At 46.7% G+C, this 16155-nt stretch overlaps 1 protein-coding gene across 1 annotated transcript in view; it reads left to right on the top strand.

The window, feature by feature from the left end:
• LOC149438010 (asialoglycoprotein receptor 1-like) overlaps window positions 1-14820 on the top strand; it is a 47742-nt gene extending 32922 nt beyond the window's left edge. The window contains exons 11-12 of the mRNA XM_089660351.1: window positions 3756-3862; window positions 13776-14820. Of these exons, the coding sequence (XP_089516477.1) occupies window positions 3756-3862; window positions 13776-13929 (261 nt within the window). The 3' untranslated portion in view covers window positions 13930-14820. The remainder of the gene's footprint in view (window positions 1-3755; window positions 3863-13775) is intronic.
• Window positions 14821-16155: the final 1335 nt, after the last annotated feature.

Here is a 16155-nt window from a genome sequence, read left to right as displayed (position 1 = left end):
CCTGCCCTTAAAAAACACACACCTGTTTTGGGTTTACTGCTTTCAAGAAGCACTGTCTGATGTGAACCATGCCTCGCAGAAAAGAGCTCTCAGAAGAACTACGATCAAGAATTGTTGACTTGCATGAAGCTGGAAAGGGTTACAAAAGTATCTCCTTGAGCCTTGATGTTCATGTGTCCACGGTAAGACAGACTGTCTACAAATGGAGAAAGTTTAGCACTGTTGCTACTCTCCCTAGGCGTGGTCGTCCTGTAAAAATGACTGCAAGAGTACAGCGCAGAATGCTGCATGAGGTAAAGAAGAATCCCAGAGTGTCAGCTAAAGACCTACAGAAATCTCTGGCACATGCTAACATTTTTGTTGACACATCTACAATAAGGAAAACATTAAACAAGAATGGAGTACATGGGAGGACACCACGGAGGAAGCCAATGCTGTCCAAAAAGAATATTGCAGCACGTTTGAAGTTTGCAAAAGAGCACCTGGATGTTCCACAGCACTACTGGCAAAATATACTGTGGACAGATGAAACCAAGATTGAGTTGTTTGGGAAGAACACACAACACTATGTGTGGAGAAAAAAAGGCACAGCACACCAACATCAAAACCTCATCCCCCCTGTAAAACATGGCGGAGGGTGCATCATGGTTTGGGGCTGCTTTGCTGCCTCAGGGCCTGGACAGATTGTTGTCATTGATGGGAAAATGAATTCCAGAGTTTATCAAGACATTTTGCAGGAAAACGTACGACCATCTGTCCGCCAACTGAAGCTCCGCAGAGGATGGGTGATGCAACAGGACAATGACTCAAAGCATACAAGTAATTCAACAAAACAATGGCTGCAATAGCACAGAATACGCCTTCTGGAGTGGCCCAGTCAGAGTCCTGACCTCAACCCGATTGAAATGCTGTGGCATGACCTTAAGAGAGCGATTCACACCAGACATCCCAAGAATATTGCTACACTGAAACAGTTTTGTGAAGAGGAGTGGTCCAAAATGACTCCAGATCGTTGTGCAGGTCTGATCTGCAACTACAGGAAACGTTTGGTTGAGGTTATTGCTGCCAAAGGAGGGTCAACCAGTTATTAAGTCCAAAGGTTCACATACTTTTTGCTCCCTGCACTGTGAATGTTTACATGTTATGTGCAATTAAACCATGGCAACATCTAATGTTTGTGTAGTATTATGTTCAGCAGACTGTGTTCTTCTATTGTTGTGATTTAGATGACATTCAGAGCACATTTTATGCCCAATTCATGCAAAACTCCACGTAATCCCAAGGGGTTCACATACTTTTTCTTGCAACTGTATATATATATACATATACAGTATATACACACAGTGAAGGAAATGCGTATTTTCTCCCCTGCTGATGTTGAATGTTCGCCCCTCACAAAGAAATGATCGGTCTAAAAATCGAATGTTCGGTGTATTGTAACACTGAGAGACAGAATACAACAACAAATTCAGCAGAAATGCGTCTAACAAATGATGACGGATCTGCATGTTCATGAGGGAAAGAAGGATTTGATCCCCTATCATTCAGCAGGATTTCTGCCTCCCAGGTGTCTCTCATACAGGTCACAAGCTGAGATTAGAAGCAGTCTCTTAAAGGGAGTGCTGCTAATCTCATTGTGTTACCTGTATAATAGACACCTGTCCACAGGAGCAATCAAACCATCAGATTCCAAACTCTCCACCATGGCAAAGACCAAGGATGTCAGGGACAAGATGGTAGACCTACACAAGGCTGGACTGGGCTACCAAACTATGGCCAAGCAGCTTGGTGAGAAGGTGACAACAGTTGGTGCAATCATTCACAAATGGAAGAAACACAAAACAAGTGTCAGTCTCCCTAGGTCTGGTGCACCATGCAAGATCTCACCTCGCGGAGTGTCAATGATCATGAGAACAGTGAGGAATCATCCCAGAACTACACGTGAGGATCTTGTCAATGATCTCCAGGCAGCTGGGACCACAGTCATCAAGAAAACAATTGGTAACACAGTACGCCGACAAGGACTGAAATCCTGCAGTGCCGCAAGGTCCCTCTGCTCAAGAAAGCCCATGTCCAGGCCCGTCTGAAGTCTGCCACTGAACATCTGAATGATGCAGAGGAGGACTGGTGGGAAGTGTTGTGGTCAGATGAGACCAAAATCCAGCTCTTTGGCATCAACTCAACTCGCCGTGTTTGGAGGAGGAGGAATGCTGCCTATGACCCCAAGAACACCGTCCCAACTGTGAAATATGGTGGTGGAAACATTCTGCTTTGGGGGTGTTTTTCTGCTAAGGGGACAGGACAACTGCACCGCATCAGAGGGACGATAGACGGGGCAATGTACCCTCAAATCTTGGGTGAGAACCTTCTTCCCTCAGCCAGGGCATTGAAAATGGGTGGTGGATGGGTGTTCCAGCATGACAATGACCCAAAACACACGGCCAAGGCAACAAAGGAGTGGCTCAAGAAGAAGCACATTAAGGTCCTGGGGTGGCCTAGCCAGTCTCCAGACCTTCATCCGATTGAAATCTGTGGAGGAGCTGAAAGTTCGAGTTGCCAAACGTCAGCCACCAAACCTTAATGACTTGGAGAGGATCTGCCAAGAGGAGTGGGCCAAAATCCCTCCTGAGATGTGTGCGAACCTGGGGGCCAACTCCAGGAAACGTCTGACCTCTGTGATTGCCAACAAGGGATTTGCCACCAAGTACTAAGTCATGTTTTGTGAAGGGGATCAAATCCTTCTTTCCCTCATGAACATGCAGATCAGTCATCATTTGTTAGACGCATTTCTGCTGAATTTGTTGTATTCTGTCTTTCAGTGTTACACCGAACATTCGATTTTTTGATTGATCATTTCTGTGTGAGGGGCGAACATTCCATTGTTAGACCGATCATTTCTGTGTGAGGGGCGAACATTCCATTGTTAGACCGATCATTTATGTGTGAGGGGCGAACATTCAACATCAGCCGGGGAGCAAATACGCATTTCCTATTACTGTATATACTACATGTTGAAATGCATTTTATTACAATATATATGAAAAATATTTTTAAAAATACATTTCAAATATAATGTATGTCTTTAACAATACAAATCTACATTTTTGGAATGCATTTACAAATATATATAAAATATATGTTAAAACGACTTTTTTATATGTAAAACATATTTTTTAAAATATATTCTTTAGATTTATTTTAACATATAAAAAATTCATCTTAATCTATATTTTTACATATATTTGTAAATGCATTCCAAAAATGTAGATTTGTATTTTTAAAGACATACAGTACATTTGAAATGTATTTTTAAAATTTTTTTCATATATTTTGTAATAAAAATGCATTTCAACATGCAGTAAACTGTATATTTATATATATTGAATTTGGCCAAAATTGTAGCATTTCAAATATATAGCACTATATTTGGGAAGAATATTTTTCAAATATATTTCAAAAAAATTTTTTCTTCCATGTGGGGAGTTACATATTCTAGAACTGTAGACGAATATGGATAAGCAAGTCAAGATTTTACACAATCGACCCCATGTAACCACAAACCTACTTGATTGAGTAATTACATTTCAATGTATAAATAAAGATCATGGGCATGTATACATTTGGCTGTGGGGGGTGGGGGGGGGGCGGCATTCGCCCCAGAACAATCTGATAGCTTTTGTCTGTACAATAAATGGAAATGAACGCGAGAAAACCTCCTGTGGTAACAAATTCAGTTTTTTTTTTCCTTCCTGAAGAATTTTCTTTACCACTTTTCGGGGCAGGAGACTACATGGATCGGTCTTTCTGGAAAGCAAGGAACCTGGAAATGGGTGGACAATACTTACTACGAGACGACTCCGACGTAAGACCCTTTCCTCCTAAGTATTAAATTCCTTCTCACATGACTTCCAAAGATAAAAGATACACCGTATCAACATGTCTCTTGTGCCTCTTGTGAAGTAAGGGATTTAAAGTGGATTTCAGGCCCCCCCACCAAAAATGAAAAGTCAGCATCTACAAATACTGTAGCTGCTGACTTTTAATAGTAGTGCTCTGTAATAGAGATGCCGGGTGCAATAACTAAAAGCAAGTCATATACACGCACACAATCAACATGTCATGCAGGTACCTTTTTATTTATTATTTAAATATTTTATTATTAAATTTTCAAATTGCAAGTTTGTACAAACAGACCATTTAAAAAAAGATAAACACAAACAACAACCTCTAATGTGCTTGTCATGATATCTAAATATTAACCTTAATCTTAATATTTTTCCCCCCGCCCATCCCTCTCCCTTCACCATTTGGCAATGTTATCCTTGGATTTCCCACATAGAACAACATATCATCTGCATAACATGCCACCTTATGCTCTGTATCTCCTATCCTAATACCTTTTATATCTATGTTATTCCTTATTGTAGCCAGCAGAGATTCCAAAGATAAAATGTACAACAGTGGAGACAAAGGACATCCCTATCTTGTTCCATTTTGCATCCCAAAGTACTCTGACAATTCCCCGTTTACCATGATTGCTGCAGAGGGTTGACTGTATAATTTCCTTATCCATTCTCTCATTCTGGGTCCCAACCCCAATACTTCCAGTGTATCCAACATATAACCCCAATCTACTCTTTCAAAATGCAGATACCTTTTAATCAGCATTTGAACCATTACATATTCTACACATGTGAAAGACCATCTACCGAATGAACACCTGCCCTGGCACATCATAGCATTCACTCGGCACTCCAATAAAAAACAGAATCCAACTGCAATATTCTTGCACTGTCAGAACCTCCACTTTTATTGTCACACGACACACAGGAGGATATATCTTATAGTCATCACAATCTGCATAATAACACACACCAATAATAATGTGAGCATTATAGCATGAAATAGACACATCATAGAATTAATACAGTACGGAAGCTATGTTAGAAGCTGGGAGGAGCAAATCCCATCGGAACCACGCTGCCCAGGGGGTCATGGGGAAGCCGTAAGCTCGACCAGTTGATGATCCCATATAGCCTTGGCAAAAATCCCAGCGTCAGAGCGTCCTCTGGCCACTAGGGGGGATTTTCCCCTGGACCTTAGGCTTTTAAACCAATTTTCTGGAAGCTGTCCAATAGTGGGCGGGCGCCACATCCACCGCAGGAGAAGCTAGCAGAAGGGTTCCACGAGGAGTCACGTTCAACCACTGTATTCGTTATCTGAAAAGTCACACTTTTGCTTCTTATCTACTCCACAACTTCTCATCTACCCCAGACTTAAGGATTTCTAAATTCTCAAGCAAGTAGACGTCTTTAAACAGGTTTTTACCTCCTAATGTGAGGTTACTAGATGTCATAATCACGTTCAGTTTCCATAAATAAGTTTTTATCTTGCTCTCAGCAGAATATCTTGGGACTCTGTTCCTTTGGCCTAGAGAAATGGCACGTCAGTCACCTCTCATGCTCCCGGCATTTGGGCAACAATGCTTTGTTGTAAAAATTACCCAAGAAGCAAGGGGTCCAAGGCAAACACATTTCATAGGGATTACAGGCACTTACCTGTTCAGGCATCCAGTGGTGTCTTCACCCCAAGCTGATTTTTCAATCGGCTGTCAGGTGCTGGTGCCGCCATCTTGGCTAAGGGAAACCGGTAGTGAAGCCTTAAGGCTTCACCACCGGCATCCTACTGTGCATGGGCGAATGGGCCACAGTCTTCTGGGACCTTGGAAGTGTCCCAGAGGGCTGCAGGGGTGCTGCGGAGAACTGGTGTGGCAGTGGGAGCAGATATATGTCAAAATCAGGTACCCACTCCCCTCTAAAAGGTGCCAAATGTGGCAGGGGAGGGGGGGGGGGGTGAGGAGACAGAAAAGTGGAGCTTCTTCCTTTGGGTGGAACTTCGCTTTAAAGACTTGGCAATACAATAAACGGTGATTTCCCATTTCCCCATTACTGACTCACTATAGCTTGTTCTGCTCAGGGACCGGTTGTAGCGCAGCTCAAGGTGCTCTGCTGGTGAAAAAAAAAATCCAGTGTCTCACAGCAATGCGAGGGTGCAAGCTGTCTTGTGCTGGATCCAGAAAGATGTGAAATATGAGGGGATGAGAGACGTGGCACACCACCAGCTCAACAGGTAGGACGAAACGTGTGCGACCTCAGCCTTTGGTGCCTCCTGAGCCACGCCCCTGATGCATTTCACCCGGCCCACCCAGCTGGCCATACACAGGTCGAATTCCGAAAGAATTTTCTTTCGAAAATCCTTTCTAAGAATTTTAGTTCGAATTTCGCACCATTAATGGATCATAGAAACGGCCTATTTTTGTGCGACCATTGAATATGAGTTTTCGGGCACGTTGGAAATTTTTTGAAAAACAAACAAATTTTGAATCAATGATGGGAGAATTGTGGGAGAAATATAAACAAAAAAGAAACAAACGCGAGCCGTGACCTGGAAAGAAGAGAAAACTCTTGGCCAGGAAAATCCTTTTCTTTGGCAGCATGAGGTGAAATGGAAGGCTTGGTTGGTCGAATTCCGAAATGAACGGTGGCGCCATCAGGTTACAAAACGCATGAAATTTCTGATTTTCTAAAGAAAATTCGTATGGAATTCGACCCGTGTATGACCTGCCAGATTCCTCTATGACAAACCCCATGGGTGAGGAGAAATGCATCAGGGGCGGGGCTCAGGAGGAGCTCAAGGCTGAGTGTTTTCATTTTGTACGATTCGTTCTGATTCGCTTTTCGTGACGTCACCGCGTGATCCTGCCTCCATGTTTGGCTGCAGGTTTTTGTTTTTTGTGCAGGTCGTTGTTCATGGTGACTGACGCCGAATTTAAATCACGGGACAAGTTTTTTTTTTTATAAAGGACTTTGTGTCTCTATTTACTTTTGACATTTTTTTTGGTGAATGAGTAGGAGTACTATGTACCCCATACTCATGCACATGAGGGGGTGTGGATCTGGGGGCCCTCTTGTTAAAGTCACCCCCCCCACACTGCCATAACCACTGGGCCAGGGTTGTGGAGAAGAGACCCTTATCCTCATCAACATAGGGACAAAGTGCTTTGGGGGGGCGATTCCTCCAAAGCACCCCCTTTTTTGAGGGCATGCAGCCTGGTATGGTTCAGAAGGGTAGCTCCCCCTTTCTTGGCCTGCATGCTCGGATATGGATTTTTAAAAATATTTTGGTATGGGGTACCCCTCAAAATCTATACCAGACCCTAAGGGCCTAGTATGAATTGAGGGGGACCTCCACGCTGTTTTTTTTTCTACATTCCTTTTAACCCCTCGCACTCTAGAGGATTTTCCCCTCTTCCTCACCAGGCCATTTTTTGCATTTAACTGACAATTGCGCGGTCATGTGACGCTGCACCCAAATAAACTTACGTCCTTTTTTCCCCACAAATGGAGATTTCTTTTGGTGGTATTTGACCGCCTCTGCGTTTTTGTTATTTTTTGTGCTGTAAACAAAAAAAGACAGTCAATTGTGGAAAAAAAACAATATTTTTGACTTTCTGCTATTAAACATGTCCAGTAAAAAACAAAATCACATTTTTTTCATAAATTTAGGCCAAAATGTATTCTGCTCTGTGTCTTTGCTAACACCCCCCCCCCCCCCCAATAATTGTATATTAATTGGTTTACTTGAAAGTTATAGCATTTACAAATGGCGGTATATATACTGGAATTTATTTTTTTTGTAATACTAGTAATGGCAGCGATCAGCGACACTGGGGGGGGGAACTGATTTGGTGTCACTGACATCCCCTGTGACACCAATACAGTGATCAGTGCTAATAAAAAGCACCGACACTGTACTAATGGCACTGGGCAAGAAGGGGTTAACATCTGGGGTGATCAAAGGGTTACCTGTGTGCTGGGTGTGTTTTACTAAGGAGACATGCTATACTATGCAGAGAGATACAAAGTGGCATGTCCTTGCTGTCGGGGGAGAGATACAAAGCAGTATGTTCTTGCTGGCAGGGGAGAGATACAAAGCGGCATGTTCTTGAGGGCAGGGGAGAGATACAAAGAAGCATGTCCTTGCTGGCAGGGGAGAGATACAGAGCGGCATGTCCTTGCTATCAGGGGAGAGATACAAAGAGGCATGTCCTTGCTGGCAGGGGAGTGATGCAAAGCGGCATGTCCTTGCTGTCAGGGTAGAGATACAAAGCGGCATGTCCTTGCTGGCAGGGGAGAGATACAGAGCGGCATGTCCTTGCTATCAGGGGAGAGATACAAAGAGGCATGTCCTTGCTGGCAGGGGAGTGATGCAAAGCAGCATGTCCTTGCTGTCAGGGTAGAGATACAAAGCGGCATGTCCTTGCTGTCAGGGGAGAGATACAAAGCGGCATGTCCTTGCTGTCAGGGGAGAGATACAAAGAAGCATGTCCTTGCTGGCAGGGGAGAGATACAAAGAGGCATGTCCTTACTGCCAGGAGAGATACAAAGCAGCATTTCATTGCTGTCAGGGAAGAGATACAAAGCAGCATGTCCTTGCTGGCAGGGGAGAGATACAAAGAAGCATGTCATTGATGGCAGGTGAGAGATACAAAGAAGCATGTCATTGCTGGCAGGAGAGAGATACAAAGCAGCATTTCATTGCTGTCAGGGGAGAGATACAAAGCAGCATGTCCTTGCTGGCAGGGGAGAGATACAAAGCAGCATGTTTTTGATGGCAGGGGAGAGATACAAAGAAGCATGTCATTGCTGGCAGGGGAGAGATACAAAGCAGCATGTCATTGATGGCAGGGGAGAGATACAAAGAAGCATGTCATTGCTGGCAGGGGAGAGATACAAAGCAGCATGTCCTTGCTGGCAGGGGAGAGATACAAAGCAGCATGTTTTTGATGGCAGGGGAGAGATACAAAGAAGCATGTCATTGCTGGCAGGGGAGAGATACAAAGCAGCATGTCATTGATGGCAGGGGAGAGATACAAAGAAGCATGTCATTGCTGGCAGGGGAGAGATACAAAGCAGCATGTCCTTGCTGGCAGGGGAGAGATACAAAGCAGCATGTTTTTGATGGCAGGGGAGAGATACAAAGAAGCATGTCATTGCTGGCAGGGGAGAGATACAAAGCAGCATGTCCTTGCTGGCAGGGGAGAGATACAAAGCAGCATGTCCTTGATGGCAGCGGAGAGATACAAAGAAGCATGTCATTGATGGCAGGGGAGAGATACAAAGAAGCATGTCATTGCTGGCAGGGGAGAGATACAAAGCAGCATGTCCTTTCTGGCAGCAGAGAGACCTGTGTTTTTACACAGGTCTCTCCCCTCACAGCTTGCTGATGATAACTGAGTGCCAGCCAGGAATCACAAGCCGGGACCCGGTGATTGACATCCACAGCCACCAATAGCGGCGCGCGCCCCCTGCCCGGAAATACAAATCACGTATATATACAGTAGGTGACCTTGGGTAGCCCTGCCGCCCAGTACAAGTACTTCTACTACAGGGTGGTGGGCAGGTGGTTATCCGGCATTTGTTCGCATTCTGCTGACAGCGGTGAATCCCACTGACATCATATGAGTCCTGGTTGTTAAGGACACTGCGGCCGCCTGCTCCCTAACAACTAGCTACTCACAATGAAATGCAATTCGAAGATACGAAATGGATTCCAAAAACGAATTGGTTTAATTAACAGATGCGTTCGAAACAAAATTCTTTCATGAACGATTGGATCTGATACAAAACAAATCAAACATTTGCAACATGAACATGTCTAATGTGTCCCAGGAGGTTGTGGGCAGGAAGTAGGGGGCCAAACTTACCCTCTCCTCACCTAGGCAAGAAGAAGTGGGAGCGGGAACCTGTCAGAAATAGGTACCCGATCCCAGGGGAAAAAAAGTTTTCAATACAGGTGGGGGAGGGGGGCTAAGGATCAGCAGAACTTCATTTTGTAACTAAAATTCCACTTTAAGAAGCAGCAGGAGGGGTGGAGGAAGCACAGAGCCGCAGGATGAAGCAGGGAGATTCTAGTGTCACAGGTCCTCAGAGACAGCTTCCCTTTCAGCAAGGAGAACAGTGAGCAGCATTACATACCAAATCTCAGTCCAGATCTGTGAGATGATCCCTGCAGACATACAGATATGAGGATACAGAACAGGAGTGCCTAGGCACTGAAAGTGCACTGATATGAAGAGGGATACAAGCAGGGCCTAGGCATTGAAAGCGCACTGATATGAAAAGGGATACAAGCAGTGTCTAGGCACAGGAAGTGCACTGGTATATAAAGGGATACGAGCAGTGCCTAGGCACAGGAAGTGCACTGGTATAAAAAGGGATACGAGCAGGGCCTAGGCACAGGAAGCGCACTGATATGATAAGGGATATGAGAAGTGCCTAGGCATTGAGAGTGCACTGATCTGAAAAGGGATACGAGCAGGGCCTAGGCACAGGAAGTGCACTGATTTGAACTGGGATACAAGTAATGCCTAGGCACAGGAAGTGCACTGGTATGAGGAGTGATACAAGCATTGTCTAGGCCCAGGAAGTGCACTGGTATGGGGAGGGATACAAGCAGTACCTAGGCACAGGAAGTGCACTGGTATGGGGAGGGATACAAGCAGTGCCTAGGCACAGGAAGTGCACTGGTATAAAAAGGGATACAAGCAGGGCCTAGGCACAGGAAGTGCACTGATATGATAAGGGATATAAGAAGTGCCTGGGCATTGAAAGTGCACTGATATGAAAAGGGATACGAGCAGTGCCTAGGCACAGGAAGTGTACTGGTATGGGGAGGGATACAAGCAGTGCCTAGGCACAGGAAGTGCACTGGTATGGGGAGGGATACAAGCAGTTCCTAGGCACAGGAAGTGCACTGGTATGAAGAGGGATATGAGAAGTGCCTAGGTACAGGAAGTGCACTGGTATAGGGAGGGTTACAAACAGTGCCTAGGCACAGGAAGTGCACTGGTATAGGGAGGGATACAAGCAGTACCTAGGCACAGGAAGTGTACGGGTATGGGGAGGAATACAAGCAGTGCCTAGGCACAGGAAGTGCACTGGTATGGGGAGGGATACAAGCAGTGCCTAGGCACAGGAAGTGCACTGGTATGAAGAGGGATATGAGAAGTGCCTAGGTACAGGAAGCACACTGATATGGAGAGGGATATGAGCAGTGCCTAGGCACAGGAAGCACACTGATATGGAGAGGGATATGAGCAGTGCCTAGCACATGAAGCACACTGATATGGAGAGGGATATGAGCAGTGCCTAGGCACAGGAAGCACACTGATATGGAGAGGGATATGAGCAGTGCCTAGCACAGGAAGCACACTGATATGGAGAGGGATATGAGCAGTGCCTAGGCACAGGAAGCACACTGATATGGAGAGGGATATGAGCAGTGCCTAGGCACAGGAAGCACACTGATATGGAGAGGGATATGAGCAGTGCCTAGCACAGGAAGCACACTGATATGGAGAGGGATATGAGCAGTGCCTAGCACAGGAAGCACACTGATATGGAGAGGGATATGAGCAGTGCCTAGGCACAGGAAGCACACTGATATGGAGAGGGATATGAGCAGTGCCTAGGCACAGGAAGCACACTGATATGGAGAGGGATATGAGCAGTGCCTAGGCACAGGAAGCACACTGATATGGAGAGGGATATGAGCAGTGCCTAGCACAGGAAGCACACTGATATGGAGAGGGATATGAGCAGTGCCTAGGCACAGGAAGCACACTGATATGGAGAGGGATATGAGCAGTGCCTAGCACAGGAAGCACACTGATATGGAAAGGGTTATGAGCAGTGCCTAGCACAGGAAGCACACTGATATGGAGAGGGTTATGAGCAGTGCCTAGCACAGGAAGCACACTGATATGGAGAGGGATATGAGCAGTGCCTAGCACAGGAAGCACACTGATATGGAGAGGGATATGAGCAGTGCCTAGCACAGGAAGCACACTGATATGGAGAGGGATATGAGCAGTGCCTAGCACAGGAAGCACACTGATATGGAGAGGGATATGAGCAGTGCCTAGGCACAGGAAGCACACTGATATGGAGAGGGATATGAGCAGTGCCTAGGCACAGGAAGCACACTGATATGGAGAGGGATATGAGCAGTGCCTAGCACATGAAGCACACTGATATGGAGAGGGATATGAGCAGTGCCTAGGCACAGGAAGCACACTGATATGGAGAGGGATATGAGCAGTGCCTAGGCACAGGAAGCACACTGATATGGAGAGGGATATGAGCAGTGCCTAGCACAGGAAGCACACTGATATGGAGAGGGATATGAGCAGTGCCTAGCACAGGAAGCACACTGATATGGAGAGGGATATGAGCAGTGCCTAGGCACAGGAAGCACACTGATATGGAGAGGGATATGAGCAGTGCCTAGGCACAGGAAGCACACTGATATGGAGAGGGATATGAGCAGTGCCTAGGCACAGGAAGCACACTGATATGGAGAGGGATATGAGCAGTGCCTAGCACAGGAAGCACACTGATATGGAGAGGGATATGAGCAGTGCCTAGGCACAGGAAGCACACTGATATGGAGAGGGATATGAGCAGTGCCTAGCACAGGAAGCACACTGATATGGAAAGGGTTATGAGCAGTGCCTAGCACAGGAAGCACACTGATATGGAGAGGGTTATGAGCAGTGCCTAGCACAGGAAGCACACTGATATGGAGAGGGATATGAGCAGTGCCTAGCACAGGAAGCACACTGATATGGAGAGGGATATGAGCAGTGCCTAGCACAGGAAGCACACTGATATGGAGAGGGATATGAGCAGTGCCTAGCACAGGAAGCACACTGATATGGAGAGGGATATGAGCAGTGCCTAGGCACAGGAAGCACACTGATATGGAGAGGGATATGAGCAGTGCCTAGGCACAGGAAGCACACTGATATGGAGAGGGATATGAGCAGTGCCTAGGCACAGGAAGCACACTGATATGGAGAGGGATATGAGCAGTGCCTAGGCACAGGAAGCACACTGATATGGAGAGGGATATGAGCAGTGCCTAGCACATGAAGCACACTGATATGGAGAGGGATATGAGCAGTGCCTAGGCACAGGAAGCACACTGATATGGAGAGGGATATGAGCAGTGCCTAGGCACAGGAAGCACACTGATATGGAGAGGGATATGAGCAGTGCCTAGCACAGGAAGCACACTGATATATTTCTGAAGTTAGACAGGACTGAAGGCACATCTTTCAGGGCACTGCAGATGTCCTCTATAAGATGACAAATCACCCTTCTTCTCTGTCCTCCTCTCTCTCCTTTTCTCTGTCCGCCTCTCTGTACTCCTCCTCTCTCTCCTCCACTCTGTCCTCCTCTCTGTACTCCTCCTCTCTTTCCTCCTCTCTGTCCTCCTCTCTCTCTCCTCCTCTCTTTCCTCTTCTCCTGTTCTCTTCTCTCTTCTCCTCCCTGTCCTCCTCCCTGTCCTCCTCCCTGTCCTCCTCTCTCTCCTCCTCTCTGTCCTCCTCTCTGTCCTTCTCTCTCTCCTCCTCTCTGTCCTTCTCTCTCTCCTCCTCTCTGTCCTCCTCCCTGTCCTCCTCTCTCTCCTCCTCCCTCTCCTTTCTGTCCTCCTCCCTCTCCTCCTCCCTCTCCTCTTCTCTCTCCTCCTCTCTGTCTTTCTCTCTGTCTTCCTCTGTCTTCCTCTGTCCTCCTCCTCTCTGTCCTCCTCTCTGTCCTCTCTGTCCTCCTCTCTGTCCTCCTCTCTCTTCTCCTCCCTCTCCTCCTCTCTGTCATCCTCTCTCTCTTCCTCTCTGTGTAGTCACGCACATCTCTCCTTCTTGCCTCCCCCAGGCACTGGCAGTACGGCGGCCGTCATACTTGGTTGGTTTCCGATCTCCGAGGAGAGGACGAGTGCGCCTATCTGGTGGGCGGACATTCCTGGAATCATGACAACTGTTCCCTCCAACTGATGTACATCTGTGAGAATAAACGCATCCTACTGTAATGGCGGGAATCAGAAAATCGTCCATCCGGCCTCATAGGACGACCCACAGCACCCCCAATGGTGATCTCTCTGTGATGCCATCTAGTATTGGGACTTTACTGGGGGATAATTATTATATCACATACATTGTTCCTGGCATTACAACACTGTTTTTTTTTGCATTTATTTTAATTGATTAAAAGTTATTTTGTTATTATGTGATTTTTTTTTTCTGATGGGGCTCCATAAGGTCCTTCGATGTATCGACGTACGTCATTTATCCCCGTTTCACACCGACGCGACTTATCATGCAATTTGCGATGCAAAAAGCTGCACGACAATTCCAAAAAATATTAATTTTAATCACTTCAAGTCCAGACGCTTTCACTCCTTAATGTCCGGACACTTTCCCCCCCCCTTCCAGTCCGGACACTTTCACCCCCTTCCAGTCCGGACACTTTCACCCCCTTCCAGTCCGGACACTTTCACCCCCTTCCAGTCCGGACACTTTCCCCCCCTTCCAGTCCGGACACTTCCCCCCCTTCCAGTCCGGACACTTTCCCCCCCTTCCTGTCTGGACACTTTCCCCCCCTTCCAGTCCGGACACTTTACCCCCCCCTTCCAGTCCGGACACTTTCACCCCCTTCCAGTCCAGACACTTTCACCCCCCCCTTCCAGTCCGGACACTTTCCCCCCCTTCCAGTCCGGACACTTCCCCCCCTTCCAGTCCGGACACTTTCCCCCCCTTCCAGTCCGGACACTTTCCCCCCCTTCCAGTCCGGACACTTCCCCCCCTTCCAGTCCGGACACTTTCCCCCCCTTCCTGTCCGGACACTTTCACCCCCTTCCAGTCCGGACACTTTACCCCCCCCTTCCAGTCCGGACACTTTCACCCCCTTCCAGTCCAGACACTTTCCCCCCCCCCCTTCCAGTCCAGACACTTTCCCCCCCTTCCAGTCCGGACACTTTCCCCCCCTTCCAGTCCAGACACTTTCACCCCCTTCCAGTCTGGACACTTTCACCCCCTTCCAGTCCGGACACTTTCCCCCCCTTCCAGTCCGGACACTTTCACCCCCTTCCATTTCGGACACTTTCACCCCCTTCCAGTCCTGACACTTTCCCCCCCCCTTCCAGTCCTGACACTTTTCCCCCCTTCCAGTCCGGACACTTTCTCCCCCTTCCAGTCCGGACACTTTCCCCCCCTTCCAGTCCGGACACTTTTCCCCCCTTCCAGTCCGGACACTTTCTCCCCCTTCCAGTCCGGACACTTTCTCCCCCTTCCAGTCCGGACACTTTCCCCCCCCTTCCAGTCCGGACACTTTCTCCCCCTTCCAGTCCGGACACTTTCACCCCCTTCCAGTCCGGACACTTTCTCCCCCTTCCAGTCTGTACACTTCCCCCCTTCCAGTCCAGACACTTTCTCCCCCTTCCAGTCCGGACACTTTCCCCCCCTTCCAGTCCGGACACTTTCTCCCCCTTCCAGTCCGGACACTTTCACCCCCTTCCAGTCCGGACACTTTCCCCCCATTCCAGTCCGGACACTTTCCCCCCCCTTCCAGTCCGGACACTTTCCCCCCCCTTCCAGTCCGGACACTTTCCCCCCCCTTCCAGTCCGGACACTTTCACCCCCTTCCCGTCCAGGCCAATTTTCAGCTTTCAGCGCTCTCACACTTTGAATTACAATTGCGCGGTCATGCAACACTGTATCCATATGGATTTTTTAGCATCTTTTTTGAGACAGATAAAACTTTATTTTGGTGGTATTTATTCACCGCTGGCATTTTTATCTTATATATATATAAATGTCCAAAAATTAACACAAAAAAATTTTTTGTTATGAAATTTTGCAAATAAATAATCTTTCTTCATAAATCTTGGCCAAAATGTATTCAGCTATCTTTTTTTGTAAAAAAAATAAATAATGCAAATTAGTTTATAACCAAAAATTATAATTTAAAAAAAAAATTACATTTTTATTTTTTTATATTATTATTTATATTTTGTTTTTTTTAACATACCATCACACTTACACTACAATGTCTCCATGGTGACACTGTACTACTTGTGGGGGGTGATGAAGATTTTTTTTTTTCTACACTGATTGCTTTTACACCCATAAAGGCTATAAAAGCAATAATTTCTCCTTCTTTCTAGCTGCATTCTTGCAGCCATTGAGAAATACTGTGAGAGCTGTGATTGGTCATAGCTTGTCACATGGTACAAGGCAGCTGTGAATAGCTCTGTACC

Source organism: Staurois parvus, unplaced genomic scaffold (genome assembly GCF_062004578.1).
Source record: "Staurois parvus isolate SC_StPar_1 unplaced genomic scaffold, SC_StPar_1.0 ptg001227l, whole genome shotgun sequence".
In the NCBI taxonomy this organism is placed as follows: domain Eukaryota; kingdom Metazoa; phylum Chordata; class Amphibia; order Anura; family Ranidae; genus Staurois; species Staurois parvus.
This window is presented reverse-complemented; position numbering and strand designations above follow the sequence as displayed.